The following is a 23290-nucleotide window of genomic DNA, read 5'->3' as shown; positions in this document are numbered from 1 at the left end:
TCTACCACGACAAGGTGACGACTCACGGAGAGGCACCAAATAGTTTACTTCACAATTCCATGAAGGAAAGAACTGATCAAAGCTATTTGAATAAGACAGGAACCTATCAGTTTGTCACATTCATGACGCACCAATTTGATTGCATACAATGTATGATAAACTTTCTCATGACAACCAGCAGTGTCCTGTTGATATACTGTATGATTAGTCAATGAGAATGTTTGTGTCTTTGGTGTCCTTAATTTATTTTCTTAAATTGTGTCCAGTGCTGATAGTCCAGTTCTGAAAGTTTGTTGCTTGATATAATTGGTCATTTAAGTGATTGTATTGGACAGTAGTATGCTGCTATGGCACCCTCCCTTAGTCACTTCTTGTGCAAACTAAGCACTCAAGTTTTTGGAATCAGTTTAATCGGGCTCAGACTTATCGTTTTGAGATAAAACTGCATAAATGTATTTCTATTGATCTACCTTTCTAACAAGGTCAGAATCAGTGAATTGGAATTTGCAATAGTTTTGCTACTCAAGCTTGTTTTTTTACTATACATTGGGTCAGCAAAGTTTTTGTCCTGGTGAACAATCCATTATTATTTACAAATGTTGTCAAGTACTGCCAATGTTTTAGTCATTTTTTGCCCTATAATAAAGATTATAAAATATGAGACAAGTTGACGCTGCGAAAGAAATGTCAGCGGCTTACTTAACATTCCTTACCTTACAGCAGCACCTTACAGTGGTTCAGCAGCACAATTAAAATGTTCTATATCTTTACCACGTAGTTATAAATTTGAGTATTCACACTGTGTATTTCAACACACTGCTCACAATTTCTTTTCAAGGGATGCAATGACAGAAAATTGGGTAAAATAAGCTTAGTCGAACGAACATAAAGCAAATAAAGAAAGCTGTTACCCTTAACAAACATATTCATTTGAAATTTGATTCATTGATAACGACTCATTGGTCGTTAATATCTATGTTACATAACTAACAAAATATATGCAGCTGTTGTGAAATAATTGTGCTTTTGCTGAGTGGTGAGTGACAATGTTGCTTGTGTGTGTAGTCTGTGAGGGGGATGCTGGAGAACCCAACCGAAGCCGTCAATGAGCTATCCTACTTCGACTGCATCGACAGTGTCATGGAAAACTCCAAGGTTGTATATATATATGTCACTGTAATGTTGAATGGTTTTATCCAACTGTCTTATGACTTATAATCATCTGGTTTATGTTGCAAGATCCTTGGTGAATCTATGGCCGGTATTTCCCACAATGCCAAGAATTCCAACCTGCCGGAGTTTGGCGATTCAGTCAGTTCAGGTTCCAAAGCTTTATGCGGTTTGACTGAAGCTGCAGCACAGGTATAAAAAAAAAAAAGGTTGAACTGAAATTCTACCACTGTCTGCATGAAGAACAACTTTAATAATTGTAACATTTTTGTGTATTAAACAATGCTAATAACAATCCAATTTAGGTAGAAATATGCCAATATTTCATACATTTAAAGAATAACAAATCAGAATGACAAACTTTTTTTTTCCATCTTTAATAAAAAAAAATTCTGTGGACCATCTATCTTATTAGAGTCGCTAGCCACTAAAGACTTATGCTGTGCGGCAGAAACATGGGGAAGTATAACAAAACAGAATGAGACCAACCTGATTTTGTGTTGTTTTTAGGCTGCCTATCTGGTTGGGGTATCGGACCCCAACAGTTCAGCAGGTCAGAAGGGTCTGGTGGATCCTGCTCAGTTTGCCCGTGCTAACCAGTCAATCCAGATGGCCTGCCAGAACTTGGTGGACCCAGGCTGTACTCAGTCACAAGTACAGACCACTAACGACAACATCACACTTACGTTACGTGCCTTCTTGTTTTCATGTTTTGGTTTTCTATTACCTCTCCTTGCATAGGTGCTCTCTGCAGCCACCATTGTTGCCAAACACACATCTGCACTATGTAATGCTTGCCGCCTGGCTTCCTCTAAAACTCCCAACCCTGTTGCTAAGAGGCAATTTGTCCAGTCAGCTAAAGAGGTGGCCAACACAACTGCCAACTTAGTGAAGTCAATTAAGGTTTGTAGATGCACTGTTGTTCACTTAAACATATATCCCTTTTAAATGTATACAAAACTATAAGTGATCATTGAAATCCAGTACAACTGTACCTGTTGATCAATAAAAGACACAATACTTTAATTGTATTCCTTCCTGTATTGCACAGGTGTCAAACTCAAGGCCCGGGGGCCAGATACGGCCCGCAACATCATTTTATGTGGCCCGCGAAGATAAATTGTGCATCAAATTCGTGTCATTACTAGAATTGCAAATTGTCTTCACTTTTAATATCTTTATTTTTTAAATATTTGACCAGTTTTTACTTCTCTGATTTGAAAACGAGTTATTTGTCAGTTTGTTTTGTAGCTTTTACTGTATACAATATGAGGTGCTCATACATTTATTTGGGTTGACAGTCATAATGGCCCTCCGAAAAAAGCTGTGACTACAATGCGGCCCGTGAAAAAAACGAGTTTGACACCCCTGCTATATTGGATACCAATTAAACCCGTAATGTGCATATTTATTAGGGATTTGAGAGTCTTGAGATCATTATAACATATAATTTGTTAACTGTATTTTTCTTTAGTCATTGAAAATATTCTTACTTTTGAAACTGCAATTTATTTTAGTGAATTTTTATCCTGATCAGATCAATTGCCATACTGCTTATAACATTGCTGGTTCTGAGTTTATTGTATAAAGTTTATGCCTACATCAATCTTCAGTTGACCGTAACAATTATTTGCTACCTTTATGTTGGGTTTTACTTTGTTGTTTGTTGTTGTTGTTTAAGGAATTAGAGGTGCTACACTACAGACAATATCTTCTATCTAGTCTGTAGCCTCTTTAGAAATGAGTCATTAACACTCTTGGTCCAGGATTACCTTTCAGCCATACTGCGTTTCACACATATCTATTTGACTGATTGTACTTTGAAACATTCTGAGAACCATGATAACCTAAAAATAATTTTCATGTCATGCACATCTTATTGTTATTTCTTCCCGTTTAGGCTTTGGATGGAGCATTCAATCAAGAGAACAGAGAAAAGTGTAAGGCTGCGACTGGTCCCCTGATAGAAGCAGTGGACAATCTAACTGCATTTGCCTCCAACCCAGAATTTGCTAGCATTCCAGCTCAGATCAGTCCTGAGGTACATTCACTCAGAAAGATCTAATTTTATGTGGAAATAGTATCAAATTGTTTACTAACTTATTACAACAACCACATTTTTTTTTCATGAAGGCCTTGAGTGAAGGCCTTAGTGGAATAAGTTCAAACTCTAGATATTTTTTAGATAATCCTCTTGTAATGATGTAACGTTAAGGAAACACCTAATACAGTCAAACCTCGGTTTTCGAACGTCCCAGTTCTCGAACAAATCGGAATTCGAATTTTTTTGCTTCGGTTGTCGAACAAAAATTCGGAGCCAAAAGGACCCGAGAAAACCCGACCGCACGGCCCGGATGCCAACTGACTCCGTTCGTTGTTATTGTATTTTCGTTACTTTGAGGATTGTATTAACCCCTAATCATGCCTCCAAAGAAAGCAAGTGGGAGCAGTAAAGCCATCCTAAAACACAAAGACGCTCTTAAAGCAATGCGACACTGAGCGCCCGGCGCGCTGCGGTTGCGCGATCGGGCCAAATTAAGCTCCCTGCGCACTTAGGTCCACTTAAATTTTGGAAAGTACATCAGGACTTTAAAAATATTTTCTAAATTTCAGCGACGGCTCTGTCACAATAATGCGACTAGCGCGGTGCAGTTGCGCGTTCGGCGGTGCGCTGCAGTTGCGCGATCGGAGATACGCAAATGAAAAAATGCTTAAAAACTGCGTTTTTTTTATAGTCTTGGAATGGATTAAATTTTTTCCCATTACCGTATTTTTCGCACCAAAAGGCGCACTGGATTATAAGGCGCACCCTCATTGAATTTTTTATTTTAGAAATTATTTCATATATAGGGCGCACCGGATTAAAAGGCGCATAAAATAGAAGCTATACTGCAACAAACTGAGGTTGACTAGGGTTGCGGTATGCATCCACTAGCCCAGGGGTGGGCAAACTTTTTGACTCGCGGGCCGAACTGGGTTCTAAATTTGGACCGGAGGGCCGAACCAGGAGCAGATGGACGTAGTGTTTGTGTGAAGTAATATAAGCGACCTGTAAAGGTCATTGCATAAAAGATTTTAGCCTTTAGTAGGTAGTAAAGCATGAATATTCCAAACAAGTTTTTTGAAAACAAATGCATTTATTAACAGCATTAAAAAAAAATCACTAAAAAACTGCTATCAGTGATTCTCATAAAATACGACACTATTATTATGAATAACAGTCTCCATCACTTCAGTGCCTGCAGGTCAGATTAATGAAAAATGTTTATCTTATGAGATCACATCAAACAGCAAACATTCTGACCAAATATATCATCTTGAAGAATCGGTGAAAGCATACATCCAAATAAAGTAATCAAAACGGCAACACGGTGAGGGGTATCTGAACATCAGAGCAGAGTTTTAACTCACAAACACCTGGTAACAGAGGTGAGGAAACGGGAAACACTTCCTTAAAGTAAGCCTTAAGAACTTTACAGGTTAAGATTAGTCGCAAACAGGTGGTGCATCAATGTCCTTGAGCATCCTGCATTGTTTGAAAATGAGAATGGTCGCTAGTTTCAATCCCTGCTATGTGTACAAATCATATTCAAAATGCATTTTTTTACAACAAACTTGAGAGCCTCCCCTTCATTTTCAGTGGGAACAGTGTTGTTGGTCTCCCTTTTTTGCTAGTGCATCATAGTCTGGAGTAAAATTTGTTGTGGCAATTCTTAGGAGAGATCTTTTACCTCGATCTGTGACGGGTTGATGTGGCTGAACGTCACGTCGCGTACGTCGAGCCAAATTGGCCACTCTTTTAACATTCGGCACTCACTTCTTTTCTTCGGGCCACTCATTTTAATGGAAGGATTCCAGGGGAAGGTTTGTGGGTGGCTTTAGCGTAAAACTGTATCTGAAAGCTCAGCGAGCGAATTACAAGAATGCTGTCGTCACAGCCCACGCTCTAAATTCGGGACTGATACAAATAGAGCGCGAGTGCGCCATGTCCGTACTACTGAGTACGTACGTACACGCACTTGTGAGTGTGCACCGAGCTTTCTGACACGGCTTCCGGTAGTAAATGCGCAGGCGAGCGGTTCCCCATCTACTGGGGAAACGCAGTCATTGCAGGCAAAATGACAAAAAAAAAAGTTTAATAATACAATTAATTCAGGGTTGGCGGGCCGGATTAAACGGTCCCGTGGGCCGGATGTGGCCCGCGGGCCGTAGTTTGCCCACCCCTGCACTAGCCAATAACCAATGAGCCCTCTGTAAACAATCGCGTTTCTCAAACAATCTCCTATAAAATGATCATAACTGACTAAAGTTCGATCTAACACTGGTACTGCTTACCTATGTTTCCCTTCCATATCGATCCGTAAATTTACTCGAAACATTAACAGAGCAGCCTATTTTGACATGAAATAGCCTTGTGCGTATAGCAGCTATTATTATAGCATTAGCCACCCGCAAACTCCCTTGAGCCTCAGCTCGCAGACCCCCATGAGCCTCAGCAAAGTGTAAACAATCGCGTTTCTCAAACGATCTCCTATAAAATGATCGGAACTGACTAAAGTGTGATCTAACACATTGGTACTGCTTACCTATGTTTCCCTTCCATATCAATCCGTAAATTTACTCGAAACATTAAGCAGCCTATTTTGAAATGAAATAGCCTCGCGGGTACAACAGCTATTCGGTGACGCCCCCTGACCACAGTTGCCGTAATGTTGGGAAGCGATGCGACCTTGTAATTTACTAGTCGTACTAAAACGCACTGAAACATTTTGGCAGAGCACTGTGTACAACCAGTATGGATCAACAAATTCATCAATTGATCCATATATAAGGCGCTCTGCATTATAACGCGCACTGTGGTTTTTTGAGTAAAATGTAAGTTTTTAAATGCGCCTAATAGTGCGGAAAATACGGTATTTGTAATGGGAAAAATTGATTCGGAACGCGAATGATTCACTTCTTGAACCGCCTTCTGGAACTGATTGTGGTCGAAAACCGAGGTTTGACTGTACAATATATTTGAGTACATTTTGATCTTCAGAAACTAAATTCTTAATTTGGATCTTGATCTGATAATGCTTGGGAATACCAAGTGTCTCCATACCAAATTTCCAGAAGCTAATGCGTTAGTACCCTTAACTTTAAATGTTCTCATCTTTAGGGTCACGCTGCCATGGAGCCCATCGTAGCTGCAGCAAAGACTATGCTGGAAAGTTCCACTGGCCTCATCCAGACTGCGCGCTCTTTGGCTGTCAACCCCAAAGATCCTCCCAAGTGGTCTGTGCTTGCAGGACACTCGAGAACTGTATCTGACTCCATCAAGAAACTCATAACCAACATGAGGTATAATCTCCCACAAATAGTTCAGATTTTACTATCTCAAAATGTAGTTAAGATAAGGCATTTTTGTGCCCTTCACAAAAAACCCCAAAACATTTAGTGCTCCCACCTACTGCAGTGGATGTCTAATTACCCTTTAATCTAGTACAGCCAAAAGAAGAGCATGTTCCCTGGTGTCACACGCGCCTCCCTTGGTATCGCCCCACTATTTCAGAAGCACTGGCTTAAGGGTTTACGCTTGATAGAAAAATGTTGCAAGACAAAACCAAGAAAATGCAGTTTTAAATTGATTTTTTAAATTTGTGTTTGTTCTTTTGCTTGTTTGTTTGTTTGTTTGTTTGTTTGTTTGTTTGTTTGTTTAAAAATTGTTTTTAACTTATGTTAAAAATTAATTACACCTGGTTGTACACATCGTTGGCAGCAATAACTGCTGTCAAACTCAAGTTAAGTCAAATTGATTTTTACACCTCTTGTTTACAGAAACGTCTCAAAGGGCTTTACATGCCCACAGTTGACAAACATTAACGACATCCTCTGATCTTAACCCTTGAAAGGCAAAAACTCAAACTCCACCACACTTTAGCTATGATGGCGGTGATGGATCTTTTTCATTGCTGTGGAGGAATTTTGTCCTACAGTTCTTCACAGAATCATTTCAAATTAGACGGGGTTTTCAAAAATTAACTGCCTTACCACAGAATGCCAATTGGGTTGTGCCCTTTGATTTGGCCACGCTGTCCGTCTGGCCATCCATCTATCCTTGGATCAATCCATGCCTCCCAACATACCTCCCTCCCTGACGTCATGCTGCTGGGACAGGAGGTTTAGCAGGGAAACCCAGATTTCCTAATCTCCAGACACTTTGTTCAGCTCTTCCGGGTTAATCACAGTGTGTCTTGGCCATGCCTAAAGACTTTTTCTTAGCCATTCCGAGATATTCTTGTTGGAGTGTTTTGGGTCGTTGTCCTTGATGAGGGCATTAACGGACGAGCGCATGTTCGCCTGCAGGATTTTCTGGTATTGTTCATTTAATCACAGCAAGAAGCAATAAAAAAGCTTGAGACCAGCACACTGTCACCACCACCGTGTTTGACCACTGGCATGTTTTATTTTTTTATGAAATGACTTCATCAAAGTCTCAGGTGTTGGTAATGTTTATTTGCAAATATGAGAGTTTTTTGTCAGCTGTGTTTTTTTTCCCCTTGAACTGTTCTCATGGATGCCATTTTTGTCCAAATTATCAATTTTAATTGAATCCAACAGAGAAAAGGCTCCTGGCCAGAGGGAGTGTGACGATGCTATCGAGGTTCTGAATGGCTGCATCCGTGAGGTTGACCATGCTTCTCTTGCTGCCATCAGCCAGCAATTAACACCTCGAGAAGATATCTCTATGGAGGTAAACTCAAATAGTATCTGATCTCTGGGTAACATTTTACTGGTATTCTTTGCATTGCCTGTGATATTAATATTTAATACGAAAGACAAAAGATTGTACATGGTATGACTGGTTTCGCAAGTGAAAGTTTTATTTGTGGGTCCTTTTCTATGATATGATAAAACAGTTAGTTTCCACCAATTTCGCATTGACTATGGTTGATTATAAAGTCCGTGTTTGTGTTTTGCAGGCCCTTCATGAGCAGATGGCTGCCTCCGTTCATGAGATTAGCAATTTGATAGAACCAGTTGGTGTGGCTGCTCGCTCTGAGGCCTCACAATTGGGCCACAAGGTAAGATGACTGAGCTCCACTCAGCTCTTGTTTTGGTCTATTCTGCTGTTATGTTCCAAAAACTGTTTTAATCTCATTCACTCAACAGGTGTCTCAAATGGTCAGTTACTTTGAACCACTCATAATGGCAGCTATAGGCACGGCGTCGAAGATCCTTAGCAGCCAACAGCAGATGGCCGTCTTAGACCAAACTAAAACTTTAACAGAATCAGCCCTGCAGATGCTCTACACTGCCAAGGAAGCTGGAGGAAACCCCAAGGTACCCCCCATTAACAGTTGTGGATGTGATATGTTATACTATATAGATCAGACCAATGCTACCTTTAACAGACGTGCACATAGTGGGTGTCAAATCAATCAAATCGCAAAATAATCCCAGTTTGTGCTCAGCGCTTGACTGTTTAGCCCATTTCAAAACTTGAATAAACCTTCTCAGTTTTTATGACAGTAAGTAAGGGAGGTGTTGCCGCAATTAGTGTCCCTCGGGTCTGCCAGAAACAGAGCAACATGACTGAGCTGGACATTCACGAAGCAATTAGTAGTGACTGACCTTCACAATCTTGGTAACTCGCCGCAGCAGAGAAACGTTGCAGCCTTTTGTTCTTATGAAATGGTGTTTTAAAGGGCCACTTAAATTATTGAACCACATACTTACAAACATGAGTGTCAATAAAAAAATTTTTATCTAAACATGTATGAAAAGAGGAAACGGGCAAGAACAAAGGAGTGAATGTGGATATTATCAAAGTGGCTGTTAGCAATTCCCATTTATGTTCATTTGTTTTGTATTCTGTTTTTTTAATGAATTGTACAGCACTTTGCTTACTCGTTTTAAATGTGCTCTATAGATGCATTTAGATTCAATTGGATGAAATAAAACCTATACAAATAGTTTAATTCACAATTTAAGAATCATGAAGTCAAATAAGTATTTTTTTTTCAGGCAGCTCACATGCAAGAGGCGCTGGAGGAATCCGTACAGATGATGAAAGAAGCAGTAGATGATTTGGGCACCACTCTGGCTGAGGCCGCCAGTGCGGCTGGCGCTGTGGGTGGCATGGTGGACTCCATCAACGATGCCATCAATAAGATGGAAGATGCGCCTACACTTGAACCTGAGGGCACCTTTGTGGACTACCAGACAACAATGGTTAAGACGGCCAAGGCCATTGCTGTCTCTGTGCAGGAGATGGTAAGAACTATTTGTCAATATGGAACTGATAATTTTACTTAAAAGGAAAGCTCCATCCTGTTTGTATCAGTAGACATGAGAACAATGGTTTACTGCAAAACTTCACTATTGAACATTGGCGAGTGAGTTGTAGTGTGTATAATAATCATCATGCTCTTCCTGCCTAATTTGTAATTGAATGAGTGAATACAATATTTTAATTTCAATATGTGTTTTAAATCTGTGTTTTAAATGAGAATATTTCGAATTATCGAGAGTAATTACACTAATTGTGTTTTCATCCACTTGCACATTACATTTATGAGAAAATAAATTCTAGACTAATTGCATCATTTCAAAAATAAAAACTGTTCATGTTGTTTGCTTAAAATCTGAACAAAATCTACAAACGTATCATCTATTTTAGGTGACCAAGTCCAACACAAACCCCGATGACCTTGGCGGACTGGCCAATCAGCTGACAAATGAGTTTGGGAATCTGGCAAATGAGGCCAAATATGCAGCTATAACGGCAGAAAATGATGAGGTAAAGCTGATCACCCAAAGCTGAGATTTTAGGAATATACGTGTCTTTTCCACTATCGTCTGCGATTTATATGTACAGCAATATAGCAGTTTATTTTTTTTCTGGTTTCTTTCAGATTGGTTCTCATATAAAGAAGCAGGTGGGTGAACTGGGTTTCAGCTGCACCGGTCTGGTGACCAAAGCTGGAGCCCTGCAGTGCAGCCCCAATGATTCATTCACCAAGAAGGAACTGATTGAAAGTGCTCGCAAAGTCTCAGAAAAGGTCAGTTTTGTATGTACGTATGTACTTGTACTTGTTTTCTAGTCAATGCTAAATACATTTTTGCAATAGAAGAATGAAAAATTGAGTGGAAGAAATTGGATGTGTTATCCAGTGGAACTCTTAGCAGTCTAACCAAGAGCTTCTTCTGTCTTTATACCAAAACTTACCCAGCTGCAAGTACAAAGATGCAAAGCAAAGAAATGGTTTCAAAGGCAGTGTTCCTTTTCCCTCGCTCCATGCAAACTGTTGGAACTTACATACAGAACTCTTGCTAACATTTGACATCTCTCATAACTGTAAGGACATTTTTCCAATGCAAACGATATTAAAGACTCATTCCTCGCATCAACTAATTGGATGTTATTAAAATACTAACTCTAACATACCTTTGTAATTATATTTTGTATACTGGTATTGTAGCGCACTGGTTAGCATTTCGGAGGGTGCGGGTTCGATTCCACCCCCGGCCCTCCCTGTGTGGAGTTTGCATGTTCTACCCGTGCCTGCGTGAGTTTTTTTCCGGGTCCTCCGGTTTCCTCCCACATCCCAAAAGCTTGCTTGGTAGGCTGATTGACCACTCCAAATTGCCCATAGGTGTGAGTGCAAGTGGGGATGGTTGTTCGTCTCTGTGTGCCCTGCGATCGGCTGGCAACCAGTTCAGGGTGTTCAGGGTTCCAGCACACCCGCGACCCCGTGGGGACAAGCAATACAGATGGATGGAGACTGGTATTGTATGGGAATGTTACATACAGTTTTTTAACATCCTCACCAACAGCAGATGAAATATTGTAGGTTCATCTGTAAAGGTTATGGAACATTTTAGATTCATCCTGAAATTTCAGATGAAAGGTGGAGCATCATACTTTGCTTTTTGTGTGTAGGGTTTATCAGAATTCTGTAACAGTGCTAATTAATTGGTCTTCCTGTAGGTCTCTCATGTACTGGCAGCCTTGCAGGCAGGTAACCGTGGCACCCAGGCTTGCATCACTGCAGCCAGCGCTGTGTCTGGAATCATCGCTGATCTTGACACCACCATCATGTTTGCCACTGCTGGGACACTAAACAGAGAGAATGCAGAAACCTTTGCAGACCACAGGTCCTTTTCACTTTTCATCTTGGGGGGAAAATGTACATTATGCCCTGGGGAAGATGAGCTCAAAAGAAAATTCATTCATTCAACATTCTCATTAGTATGTTGACGTAGCATACACAGCTACAACAGCCTGGCACCTCATTTCCATGCTGGTCAGCCGCCTGGGCACACATTATTGTGGGATGGATGGCAGCCCATTCTTCAACCAGCAATTGTTGCAACTCTGCCAACATGTTTGTTTTGATCATGAATGCTACACCCAAGCTGATCCCACAAGTGTTCATTGGGATTAAGGTCAGGACAGCTGGCAGGTCATTCGTTCTTCACCACTCCCAAATTCTGGAGGTAGTCTCTAATAAAGCTCACTGTGTGGGCTTGTCAAGCATTCCCGTTATCTTGGAAGCTAAAGGTCGGTTGCTGAGAATGCTCTCAAACCATTTGAGATGTTAATTCCACATGAGTTGATCATGCTGAAGCACTAGTTAGTGACAGTAATAAAGCAGGTCAAATTAAAGTTTTATGAGAATTGTCGTAGTTCAGCCAGCTATAACCAACCAATTTTTGGTGTCATAAGTCGATGAACCCTTTCTGACTTGTTTTAGTCGTGAGCAGTAGTTTCAGTCACAATACTATTTTTGAATGGATGACACATACAAAGAGCTTCCCTTGTTTTAAAATAGCAAGAGTGGCATTATGTAGGATTGTGTATCGTATAAATGTGAAGACCATGTGCTGCCAATTCTCCAAATTTAGAATGTTCAGTTAGGAAGTTCAAATTTTGCGGTTTTATTTTATTTCTTTTTATTGAGGTACAATAGGGAGTTGGTTTGTATTACATATTACGCTTTGTTTTTGTGGTAGTACTATATAACAATATTATGACAGTGATGAGAAAACCTAAATGATCTGCTGAACAAGAAAGTGAATTTAGTCCTCCTTTTTTTGTTCAGATTTATTTTGAATTTATTTAAATGATTGGGTATTATATTTAATATGGTCTAAAGTCGGCCCGAGAACTGGGGTGTAGTTTAACAAATGAGTCATGAATTTGTGTTATTGGCGAGTTAAACAACACGATTAGAGTAGCTGTAATTTTATATCCAATAATTCTTTGTCTTCAATTTTCAGCTTTATTATTGCTAATATATGCAGAAAATCTGGATTGACCTTTATTTTTTTGCAAATTAATATTTGTATAAAGCATTTTCCTTATTCCCACATTGAAAATGTTATATTTAACAGAAATTATTGATGTACAATATCTTTATAACACTCTGTAAAAGACAATGTTCTCTCTCTCTCTCTCTCTTTCTCTCTCTCTCTCTCTCTTGCTCTCTCTCTATTGCTCTCCCTCTCTCTCTTTCTCTCTCTCTATTGCTCTCGCTCTGTGTCTGTCTGTCTCTCTGTCTCTCTCCCTCCCTCCCTCTGTCTCTCTCTCTCCCTCTGTCTGACTCTCTCCCTCTGTCTGTCTCTCTCTGTGTCTCTCTCTCTCTCGGTAATTATATTGTGTATACCAGTACTGTAATGTGTATTAGGCTTCTGACTTTTTGTTTCACCAACTGCAGAGAATACATCCTAAAGACGGCTAAGGCTCTAGTGGAGGACACCAAACTTTTAGTATCTGGTGCTGGAGCCAGTCAAGAAAAACTGGCCCAGGCTGCCCAATCCTCTGTGCATACCATTACCAAACTTGCTGATGTGGTCAAACTCGGAGCTGCAAGCCTTGGTTCCGAAGATCCAGAGACTCAGGTGTGTGAAAGTAATGATAAATCAGTCTTAAGAAAAGATAAATCAGTCGGGCAGTGTTTTTCTGTACAAGCGTTTGCCTTCATTTGGGGGAACCTATCTCTGAAGTGGCACGGGACGGCAACTGAGAAGGTACAATCACCTCTGACCTTGTGCCAATTTAATTATATACATTTGTTACCTGAGTTAACAAGGCAGAGGGCGTGTTTGGAAATTTACTCTGACCGTGCACTACTCTGAGAGTGTGTTCGAAGAGACAGAATGCACTCCGCTCCCGTTAATTTCTGAACGCAGCCAGCACTGGCTCACCGTGTCCCTAGTCTGTGTACCCACTCACTCTATTTTTGGGGTACTCTGAATAATTGAACAGGAAATTTTCTTCTAGTGAACCGGCGCACGCTCAATGTGTATTTCTGAATAGACAAAAAAAAAAAGTAAAGTGCTCTTTTTTTACAGGTACTGATTGATTCTCGAACAGCACCATTCATTGCTATTCCTTAACCTAGGAAGGAAGCCTAGTGGGTCCTTAAGTAAAGTGCATTTCAGTGGTCAAGCAGAATTTAGATTTTGGCGGCAAAATGCAAGTTTAAAATGCTGTTACTTTGGTCCACATCAAGGACGGGCAGCAGCTCTCACCCTTTAGGGCCACAATCCTGCATGTTTTAGGGTGTATTCAGACCTGACTGTTTGGTCCGCTTTAAACGGACCAGGGTTCGATTGTAACGCTGGTCTGGACTTTGTGCGGGTGTGAATCCACGCAAACGAATACGGGTGCGGATTAAAGAAACGGACCGACACCCACTTTTTCAAGTGGATTTCGGTTCGCTTACCAACGAACTCTGTGCGGTTCGCTTCAGGTGTGAATACAAACAGCGTAGATCCGAACCAACAGCACAAATATGCAGAGGAGGAACGCAGCTCATAGGACTCGCATGTTTTCCTCCATGTCTGTGCTCTGTGTGCCGCCCTGGTCATTGCTGTTCAATGGGAGCACAGATCGTCACAAGCGTGGATGTGTATATTTCACTTGCAAAATGTACAGTCTGACTAGGAACCGTACCAAACAAAAAAAATTAAGTCCGCTTTTGGTCTGCGGACTAAATAACTTTTCTGGTCTGAATACACCCTTAGATATTTCTCTCCTCTTTACACACCTCATTCAAATGAACATTATTTGGCTTCTGCGCAGCTTGCTGATGAGCTGATCATTTGACTTAGGTGTGTTGGAGAAGGGAAACATTTTTAACATCTGGCCCTCAAAGACCGGAGTTGCCCAACCCTGCTCTAGAGCTACAAATTATAAGTAGTTATGGTAAAACAAACACAACCATATTAAAAACAAAAGACTAAAATATAAAGTAGGAAATGTTGAAAATGTAACTTAAAAAATATCTTTTTTGTTGACTCCACAGGTGGTCCTTATCAATGCAGTGAAAGATGTGGCCAAAGCTTTGGGCAACCTCATCAGCACCACCAAAGCAGCTGCAGGCAAACCTCATGATGATCCCAGCATGCTCCATCTTAAGAATTCTGCCAAGGTAAAAGACAAAAGCCACATTCACACATGAGACATGCACAGTCATAAATGTAGGTTTACTACTAGACTTATGGTGCTCTCCCAGTTGGGATAACCATCAAAACTATCTAAAATGCAAAACCCTCTTTTCTTTATGGTCTGCACCACCTTTACACCTGTTGTCAACAGTTAATGCAACATGTTAGTGAGTGATCATGCAGTTATTGCCAGCTATTTGGCATCTTCATAAAATATTGCAATCTTAGTTGATAATCCACTATATGTCTACTGACAGCACACACAATGTATTGGAGTGAACATGCAAGTTACTTATTTGGGACCTTGATATACGCCTCAGCCCTCAGTGCTGTAAGATTCAATTCAGACAGAAAGTTGCCTGGCTGCTAATGATGTGACACTGTGTTCACTGGAATGAAATGGAGATATTTGGTTACTAGCATTCATGACTGGTATTTTCTTTCTGACCTTTTAATCCATATGATAATCTTGGTCTGCAACAGGTGATGGTGACTAATGTTACATCGCTCTTGAAGACGGTAAAGGCTGTTGAGGATGAAGCCACGAAGGGGACCAGAGCTTTGGAAGCCACTATTGAACACATCAGACAGGAGCTTGCTGTTAGTAATGACACCTTTGAAAATGGAAATGTTGATTTGTCCGTGTTTTATGCGCATCTGCCATCTTCTCCCTGAAAACCAGAAGAAACTATTTAGAGCATTGACTAGCTTGCTCCTTAATTATATCTCAAAACACAATCAACTGGTGGTAAATACAGTATAGAAAAATACTGTATGCAGCACAGATTTTTTCATGGCTCAAATTGAGGCCATTGACCATTTTGATAATTCTTACACGTTTGCTTCACCACCCACTGGTTCAAATCATGCTTCTCTGTCTTTAGCATGTATTTTATTGCAGTTTAATGGCATCAGAGGTTTTAGGGCCACCTCCAAATTTTATATGCACAAAAAACCGTGCACACTCATGATCCTAATAGGTTAGATTAATGGGTTTGATTAATTGCTACCATCCATAAAAATTGATTTCTATTTTTAAAGAATGCACTTTTTTACGCCTGTGTTTTGGATAAATGACAGACGTTCAGCAGCTCAGACCCACCAGCAAAGACGACCACACCTGAGGAGTTCATTCGCATGACTAAAGGAATCACCATGGCAACAGCTAAGGCAGTGGCTGCTGGGAACTCTTGCCGCCAAGAGGACATTATTGCCACTGCTAATCTTAGCAGAAGGGCCATTGCTGACATGCTACACTCCTGCAAGGTCATTGAAAAACCTCATATGGGTGATTTGGAAAGTTAGCTAAAGTGGCAGTTGTCTTTTTTTTTCTTCTTTCTTTCTTTCTTTCTTTCTTTCTTTCTTTCTTTCTTTCTTTTTCTTTTTCTTTCTTAATTTCCTTCCTTCCTTCCTTCCTTCCTTCCTTCCTTCCTTCCTTCCTTCCTTCCTTCCTTCCTTCCTTCCTTCCTTCCTTCCTTCCTTCCTTCCTTCCTTCCTTCCTTTCTTCTGTTCTTCCTTCCTTCCTTCCTTCTGTTCTTCCTTCCTTCCTTCCTTCCTTCCTTCCTTCCTTCCTTCCTTCCTCTGAACTACTTAATGCCCTTTAATCACTTGAATCTGAACTGTCGGTCATTAAAACTGTTGATTCTTTTCGTTTCCCATTTAGCAAGCTGCCTACCATTCGGAAGTCAATAAGGAGGTCCGGACGAGAGCCCTGCGCTATGGAAACGAATGTGCAACAGGATATCTGGGACTCCTGGAGCATGTGCTAGTTGTAAGTAGGGATGGGAAACCTTTGCCTTGATTCTGTAAGGATTAGAGGGATATATTTGTAAAGACTCATAGTTCCATGTTTAAAATACATTTTTTCTGTTGCAAAGGAAATATGTCTCTGCATTTTATAGTTCCCTGGTGTATTGTCAACATACTTTTGATTCAGTTTTGGTCAAAATCACCCAAGGCTCAAGAGTGATTTCAGATATACCCTTTTTTTGTCTTGCAGAAGATCATTTGTTTAATAATGTTCTTTCTTTCTTTTTTTCCTTTCTTTCTTTCTTTCTTTCTTTCTTTCTTTCTTTCTTTCTTTCTTTCTTTCTTCTTTTCTCTCGGTCTTTCTTTTGTTCTTTCTCTCTTTCTTGCTTTCTTTCTTCCCCATTCTATGCAAATGTTTATTGTATTTAAACTTGTGGTTCGTTGATATCTGTGCATAGCCGGTGAGTATGCAACATGTCTAAATAGAATAAGTGTGAGTTGCATCGGTTGAAATCCACTTACCGTAATTTTCGGACTATAAGTCGCACCAGAGTATAAGTCGCACCAGCCATAAAATGCCCAAAAATGTGAAAAAAAACATATATAAGTCGCTCCGGAGTATAAGTCGCATTTTGGGGGGCAATTTATTCGACAAAATCCAACACCAAGAACAGACATGAACGAGCAACAACAGGCTAAACGATACGGTATGCTAACGTGACAAACACAAACGAGGAGCTGAGAACGGGCCTGACGTAACATTCAGTTATTTAAAAAAAACTATTACATAAATAACACGTTTATAAAACCATCTGTGTCACTCCAATTCATTAAATCCATCGATCGTCCTTTGTCAACAATGCCGTGTGCCGCGCTGCAGTTCAAATTATTCCACAGGCCCATACAACGATATATAAACTATATTTTAAATAACTATCACATAAACAACAATATTATCAAACCATTTGTGTCACTCCAAATCATTAAATCCATCGATCAAATTTCTCGTCCTTTATGTCATCCTGGTGACAGAGGACATGTCCAGAGTATATGGCGCTTTAAAGTGTTAATTACTTTATTTGATTTTTTCTCTCTATTTTTCATGTTTTGAATATGTTCAAGATAAAGATATCAAAGCATGTGAAGTGATCAACTATACTAAAAATAACATGTGAAGTGGTCAACTATACTTGTAAGTAAGTGATGTGTTAATGATCAAGTAAAAATTTGTGGAAAGAAAACAAATATAAGTCGCTCCTGAGTATAAGTCGCCCGCCCACCCAAACTATGAAAAAAACCGCGACTTATAGTCCGAAAATTACGGTAGTTAATATCCACGACGTGTCTGTTAACAGCATGTTTGTTGATGTCAGACTATTCCTGCTTTTGGACATGGAACCAAAGTTTAACCCCACTAATGTAAGAGATCTTTGAGAAATGATAATGATCAAATATAATCCTTCAAGTTGTAACTTCTTAATTACACTTTATATTCAATATATGACCCGCCATAGCCAAATGAGTCAAAGTGCAAGTTAAACATCATTCATGAGAAAGGCAGTGTAGGATGTTGAACAGGTCATGTACCGTATTTTCATAACCATAAGGCGCTTCGGGTTAAAAGGCGCAGACTAAATTACGGGGTCTATTTTGTATTTAATACACACATAGAGCGCACCGCATTATAGGGCGCATGATTTACGGTAAACAAAAAAAAAAAACGTCACGGGAGCAAGAAAGTGAGTTCGGTTGTACTTTATTATACTGTTTAACCATGTACTCGACTGTGCTCACATTATTGTTAATCGATATTCATACACAAATCCGTCCAAGTCCTCATCTTCTGTATCCAAATTAAACAGTTGTGCAAGTTCGACATCTGACATGCCAATTTCCCTCGTCATTTTCTTGTCGTTGTCACGTTGCTCTTTGGCAATGATCCTGGCTTTCCAGGAAGCTTGAATTGTGCCTCGTAAGCATGTCTCTCTGTCTATGCCATTTTAGAGGGTCCTAATGCTGTTTTCTTTGCACAAACGATTGTATTTATATATCAATGGTGGCAGAGCTACGTACTCTACGTGTTACGTGAAGTCCTCTGGTTGGTTTACCGCCCCGATTTACGTAAACCGTAATGTCCTCTGATTGGTTCATGGTTCATATTACGCCTGTTTATTACGTCTCTGTGTTGCGGAAGCCACACAAAACAACTTTACAGACTTGCACAAACGGTAGTATTTATTTATCAATGGCGACTTTGCACGGACGATAGTATTATTTACCAATGGCGGTGTCACGTCCAGTCCTTTGATTGGTCTACTGCCCCGACTACGTAAAACATAGTGTCCTCTGATTGGTTCATCGGGTGCCTGTATATTATGTCTTTGTGTGGCGGAAGCCACACAAAACAACTTTACAGATTTGCACAAACGATAGTATTTATTTACCAATGGCGGCGAAGGTGCGTACTCCTCTACATGTTACATCTATTTTTTTTTGTCCCGATCTATATACGTAAAACATAATGTCCTCTGATTGGTTCATCGGGTCTTCATATTACGCCTGTATAATACGGAAGCCACACAAAACAACTTTTACAGATTTTTGAATTTGGTCCACACAAAAGGCGCACCTTATTAAAAGGCGCACCTTCTTTTTTTTTGAGAAAATTAAAGGCTTTTATGTGCGCCTTATGGTCGTGAAAATACGGTAGTTTAGTCAAAAATTCTTTTCTCGTGGATTTATTTATCTGTACAAGGTTTCTTTTAGTCACAAATTACATGTTTTTTTTTTTTTTGAAAATTCCACCAAGAGGGAGTCCCCTTCTTACATTAGTCCATACAAGATTAGATAATAAATGTTTTGAAAACGGTGATACACTGGTTAGCATGTCCGCCTCACAGTTCTGAGGTTCAGCGTTTGATTCTTCCTCTGGCCTTCCTGTATGGAGTTTGCATATTATGTGCCCGCGTGGGTTTCCTCCGGGTACTCCAGTTTCTGCCCACATTCCTAAAACTTGCATGATTGACCACTCCAAGTTGTCCCTAGTTCTGATTGTGCAGTGTGAATCGTTGTCTAAGTGTACAATTGGCTGCCGACCAGTCTTGGGTGTTTCTCACCTACTAAGACAGTTGGGATAGGCTCCAGCACACCCGCAACGCTTGTGAGGATAAGCAGTCTAGAAAATGGATGGATGGATGAACGGATAGATGTTTTAACCTTCGTTTATGAATGGTTCGTTAGAAACAGGTAATCTTATAGTTCTTTTAGATCTGCCTAGTAAATCAGTTCAGTTTGGCTTTTTTGTGTTGATAAAAAATATAATTACGTCCACTTAAATAAATTAATTTGAACATAAAATTTGTGGTCGCGTGGTAGGAGTTTTGATTGATGTGAGCTGAGTCCGTGCTTTAGTTCCAGACTGTTGAAATGGATTAACCACATTGTCTCCATCCAGTCAATCTGGTTCGGGAACAGAATTACCCTGAGGTTCTCAACATGTTGCTTAGTAACGTGGTTTATGTTTTGTTTATGTCCTTTCAGGAGCTCATGGCGTATTAGAGATCTTACCCGTCAGCATAATTATCCTCATCACTTAAAGAGAGACATTAAATTTACATATTGAATTTCCGGTATATAACTGATTTTGAGTTCCCTAGAAATGTTTTCATCTCAGTTTGAGAGTGTTACTTTATTTGTGTACTACATGTGAGTTTGTGTGCGAGCTGGCATTTGCAATGGTTTGGCTTGTTGCATGCGTTCCTGTACTATTGCGTCCGCACCTCTATCTTGTCATGACAACACATCTGAGCCGGGTAGTGGCTGAGCCTAGTTAATACTTTGCAGCTGTCAGACACTTCTCCTACCTGAATAGTGCATGTAGGACAGTTGAGGACACCAACGGAAAGTCAAATAAATATCACTGCTGCAAGTATAGTTGCCCTGACATATTTTTTAAACTGAATTAAACAAATTGACAAATTGATAGTCTGTTTGATGGGTGTTAACTCGCATGTTGTTCTAAAGGAAGATGATGTTTGAAGACGTGGTTGCTTAATCAGATAAATAATAAATGTTTTAATGAATGAGTGAGCAAAATATTACACCATTTAGGTTTACACATTGTAACATTGTTGACTCATGTATCTTGATCGTCAAAAGGAGTACTGATATTTATAGCCACGGAATATAGCGGGGAACAAAAAACAACCAACCTACTGTGAACAGAAGCATGGTAGAAGTTCCATAATGTGGCGCTACTGATACTAGAGGTCTTGAATGATTGAGGTCATGATTAAATCAGAGAATTAACAGGGAATATTAAAATAAATAACAAAAAATACTATGCTGCCCAGTGTGAGAACACTGGTGAAACACACAAAGCATAAACCGAACAGCTCACAGGATAGTCCAGCAATGAGTTGTTCGGTAAATTAAATACAAATTAAATGATAGAAAAAGTACTTGCGCAAATGACTGTGTGAAAATCATGCAAGAAAGGCAAAATTACAGATTGATCAGTATGTGAATGATACATTAAAATATTTTTTTATTTTTCACCCCCTCAATCAGATTATCCAGAAGCCCTCACATGATATGAAGCAGCAGTTGGCCAACTATTCCAAAAGGGTTGCAGGCTCTGTCACTGAGTTGATCCAGGCTGCAGAAGCCATGAAAGGTATTGTACTCGGCACATAAAAACACAATGGTCATATAATGTAACTTGATTACTTGTTTTTCTTTACATATTTAAAAAAAAAAAATTTTCATTTGAATGAGTTGAATATACGCATCCCTTTACTAAGCTGTATAGTGTAATACAATGTGTTTTGGTAAAGTTGGTGGAAGCTAGTACCATGTCTTCCAAAGTACTGGAAACATTGTAATTGTGTTGTAGGCACAGAATGGGTGGATCCTGAAGATCCTACTGTTATCGCTGAGAATGAGCTGCTTGGAGCAGCAGCAGCCATTGAAGCGGCTGCCAAGAAACTGGAGCAGCTGAGACCCAGGACCAAACCCAAGGTTTTTTATGCAGTATTAATAATAATAATATTTCTATTATCATTATTCTAGCTATTAGTGGCAGTAGTAGTAGTGGTAGTGGTGGTAGTAGTAAAAAATAATGTGACAGATTGTATGTATATCTTTCATCTTGTTATTCTTGACCCCTGTCTGTAGTTTTGCCAAATGAGGCCACCTTTATGTTTTAACAACTGCTTCACAGCTCATTGCAGCTGTTGCACACATTATGTGTTTATTGACTGTTGGTTTCCCGTTCCTTAAACAGGAAGCAGATGAGAGCTTGAACTTTGAGGAGCAGATTCTAGAGGCCGCCAAGTCGATTGCCGCCGCCACCAGTGCTCTCGTCAAAGCTGCTTCAGCGGCACAGAGGGAGCTGGTGGCTCAAGGAAAGGTATGGCTAACGCAACATGTTACTTTCCACAATGAAAATTCGTATGTGGGCACCTCACTACACAAAGCCCATCCATCCATCCATCCATCCATCCATCCATCCATCCATCCATCCATCCATCCATCCATCCATCCATCCATCCATCCATCCATCCATCCAATCCACCCACCCACCGGGTAAAGGCCCGGCCACCAAACGCTCTCCTTCGATGAATGCAGTCTTAATGGCAAACTCATTTTTGTAGTAAGTCGTAGTAGTAGTAATTAAACAATGTTTTTTGAAAAGCAGTTATTTCATGTCGGTACGCATTATATAATTGACACCTTGCAATTAATGTCTGTTTCTGTGAACCACCAAAAAGCTACTTCTATTCATTTTGACTTTTGTCCTCTCAATTGAATTTACCGTCAACATGCTCATATGCCCTAAAATCGACCTTCATTTAAGTTTTCTATTTTAAAAGCTTAATATTAACTTCGATTGGTCAATCATTCATTGCTCAGCAAGTAAACATTATAATAACATGCCATTCTGATGCTTTTTACAAATTTACAGGTGGGAGCTATTCCAGCCAATGCAGTGGATGATGGACAGTGGTCTCAGGGTCTGATTTCTGCTGTGAGTCTTCTCCATCCAGCTTTAAATACTGTAGCAAAGAATATACGAGCCAACTATAACATGCCGATGCCTTTGACTCATCAGGCTCGAATGGTAGCTGCAGCTACCAACAATCTTTGTGAGGCTGCCAACTCAGCGGTTCAGGGACACGCAAGTGAGGAGAAGCTCATATCTTCTGCCAAGCAGGTGGCAGCCTCCACTGCTCAGCTTTTGGTGGCCTGCAAGGTCAAGGCTGACCAAGACTCTCAGACCATGAAGAGGCTTCAGGTTAGAGCTGCATGCCAATATGTACTGTGGTAATCCCTCGCATGTCATTTTTGAAAACCGGGTTTAAAGTGCAGGATTAATGATGGTGACCATTTACATGGAAATGTGGACCAAAAAAAAAAGTCAAAAAATTCAAATAAAAATCGGAATACGTATATCATTTATCTGGCCTGGCACCTAAGGTCCAGGTATTTATTTATTTTTTTGGGAAAGTACATTACATGATCATGAATGTGGCTAGTGGGGAGAGCATTTTAGAGCAATTTGGCAGCGAATACATACACCAGCATTTACATGTGCAGTGTTTAGCTCTGGGAGGTGTCCCCCACTTACAGTATGTTGTAAAAACAAAGATGGACCCCGACAGTGCCTTTTTCTTTTCTTTTTTTTTTTGAGAAAACGAAAGGTGAAAACACAACCTCAATTTAATGTTCCAATACAATTATACTTTTTCTGGAGTGGGGAAAAGTATCATCTAAAATATACAATAGTGCGTTTAAGTACAAGTTTTATTTGCTCAAGCACCACATGCGTAACTCAAATCACACACACACACACACACACACACACACACACACACACACACACACACACACACACAACACGCACGCACATAATCTGTAGTACATTTGTGCC

At 40.0% G+C, this 23290-nt stretch overlaps 1 protein-coding gene across 3 annotated transcripts in view; it reads left to right on the top strand.

Annotated features, from left to right (window-relative positions):
* The window catches only part of tln1 (talin 1), an 84838-nt gene that overhangs the window by 56831 nt on the left and 4717 nt on the right, over positions 1-23290 (top strand). For 2 of the 3 annotated variants that reach the window (XM_037265764.1, XM_037265763.1), the window contains 24 exons: positions 1066-1155; positions 1240-1362; positions 1681-1824; positions 1912-2073; positions 3071-3211; positions 6332-6513; positions 7774-7906; positions 8136-8237; positions 8326-8496; positions 9181-9429; positions 9836-9955; positions 10071-10217; positions 11147-11313; positions 12876-13059; positions 14469-14594; positions 15094-15210; positions 15691-15876; positions 16274-16381; positions 16818-16820; positions 20929-21034; positions 21254-21378; positions 21644-21769; positions 22325-22387; positions 22472-22654. In XM_037265764.1, coding sequence (XP_037121659.1) covers positions 1066-1155; positions 1240-1362; positions 1681-1824; positions 1912-2073; positions 3071-3211; positions 6332-6513; positions 7774-7906; positions 8136-8237; positions 8326-8496; positions 9181-9429; positions 9836-9955; positions 10071-10217; positions 11147-11313; positions 12876-13059; positions 14469-14594; positions 15094-15210; positions 15691-15876; positions 16274-16381; positions 16818-16820; positions 20929-21034; positions 21254-21378; positions 21644-21769; positions 22325-22387; positions 22472-22654 — 3258 coding nt within the window. The remainder of the gene's footprint in view (positions 1-1065; positions 1156-1239; positions 1363-1680; positions 1825-1911; positions 2074-3070; positions 3212-6331; positions 6514-7773; positions 7907-8135; positions 8238-8325; positions 8497-9180; positions 9430-9835; positions 9956-10070; positions 10218-11146; positions 11314-12875; positions 13060-14468; positions 14595-15093; positions 15211-15690; positions 15877-16273; positions 16382-16817; positions 16821-20928; positions 21035-21253; positions 21379-21643; positions 21770-22324; positions 22388-22471; positions 22655-23290) is intronic. The other variant, XM_037265765.1, reaches the window with a different exon arrangement.

The sequence above is a fragment of the Syngnathus acus genome, chromosome 12 (assembly GCF_901709675.1).
Source record: "Syngnathus acus chromosome 12, fSynAcu1.2, whole genome shotgun sequence".
Taxonomy (NCBI): Eukaryota; Metazoa; Chordata; class Actinopteri; order Syngnathiformes; family Syngnathidae; genus Syngnathus; species Syngnathus acus.
Note: the sequence above shows the minus strand (reverse complement) of the source record. Positions and strands in the feature narration are given on the sequence as shown.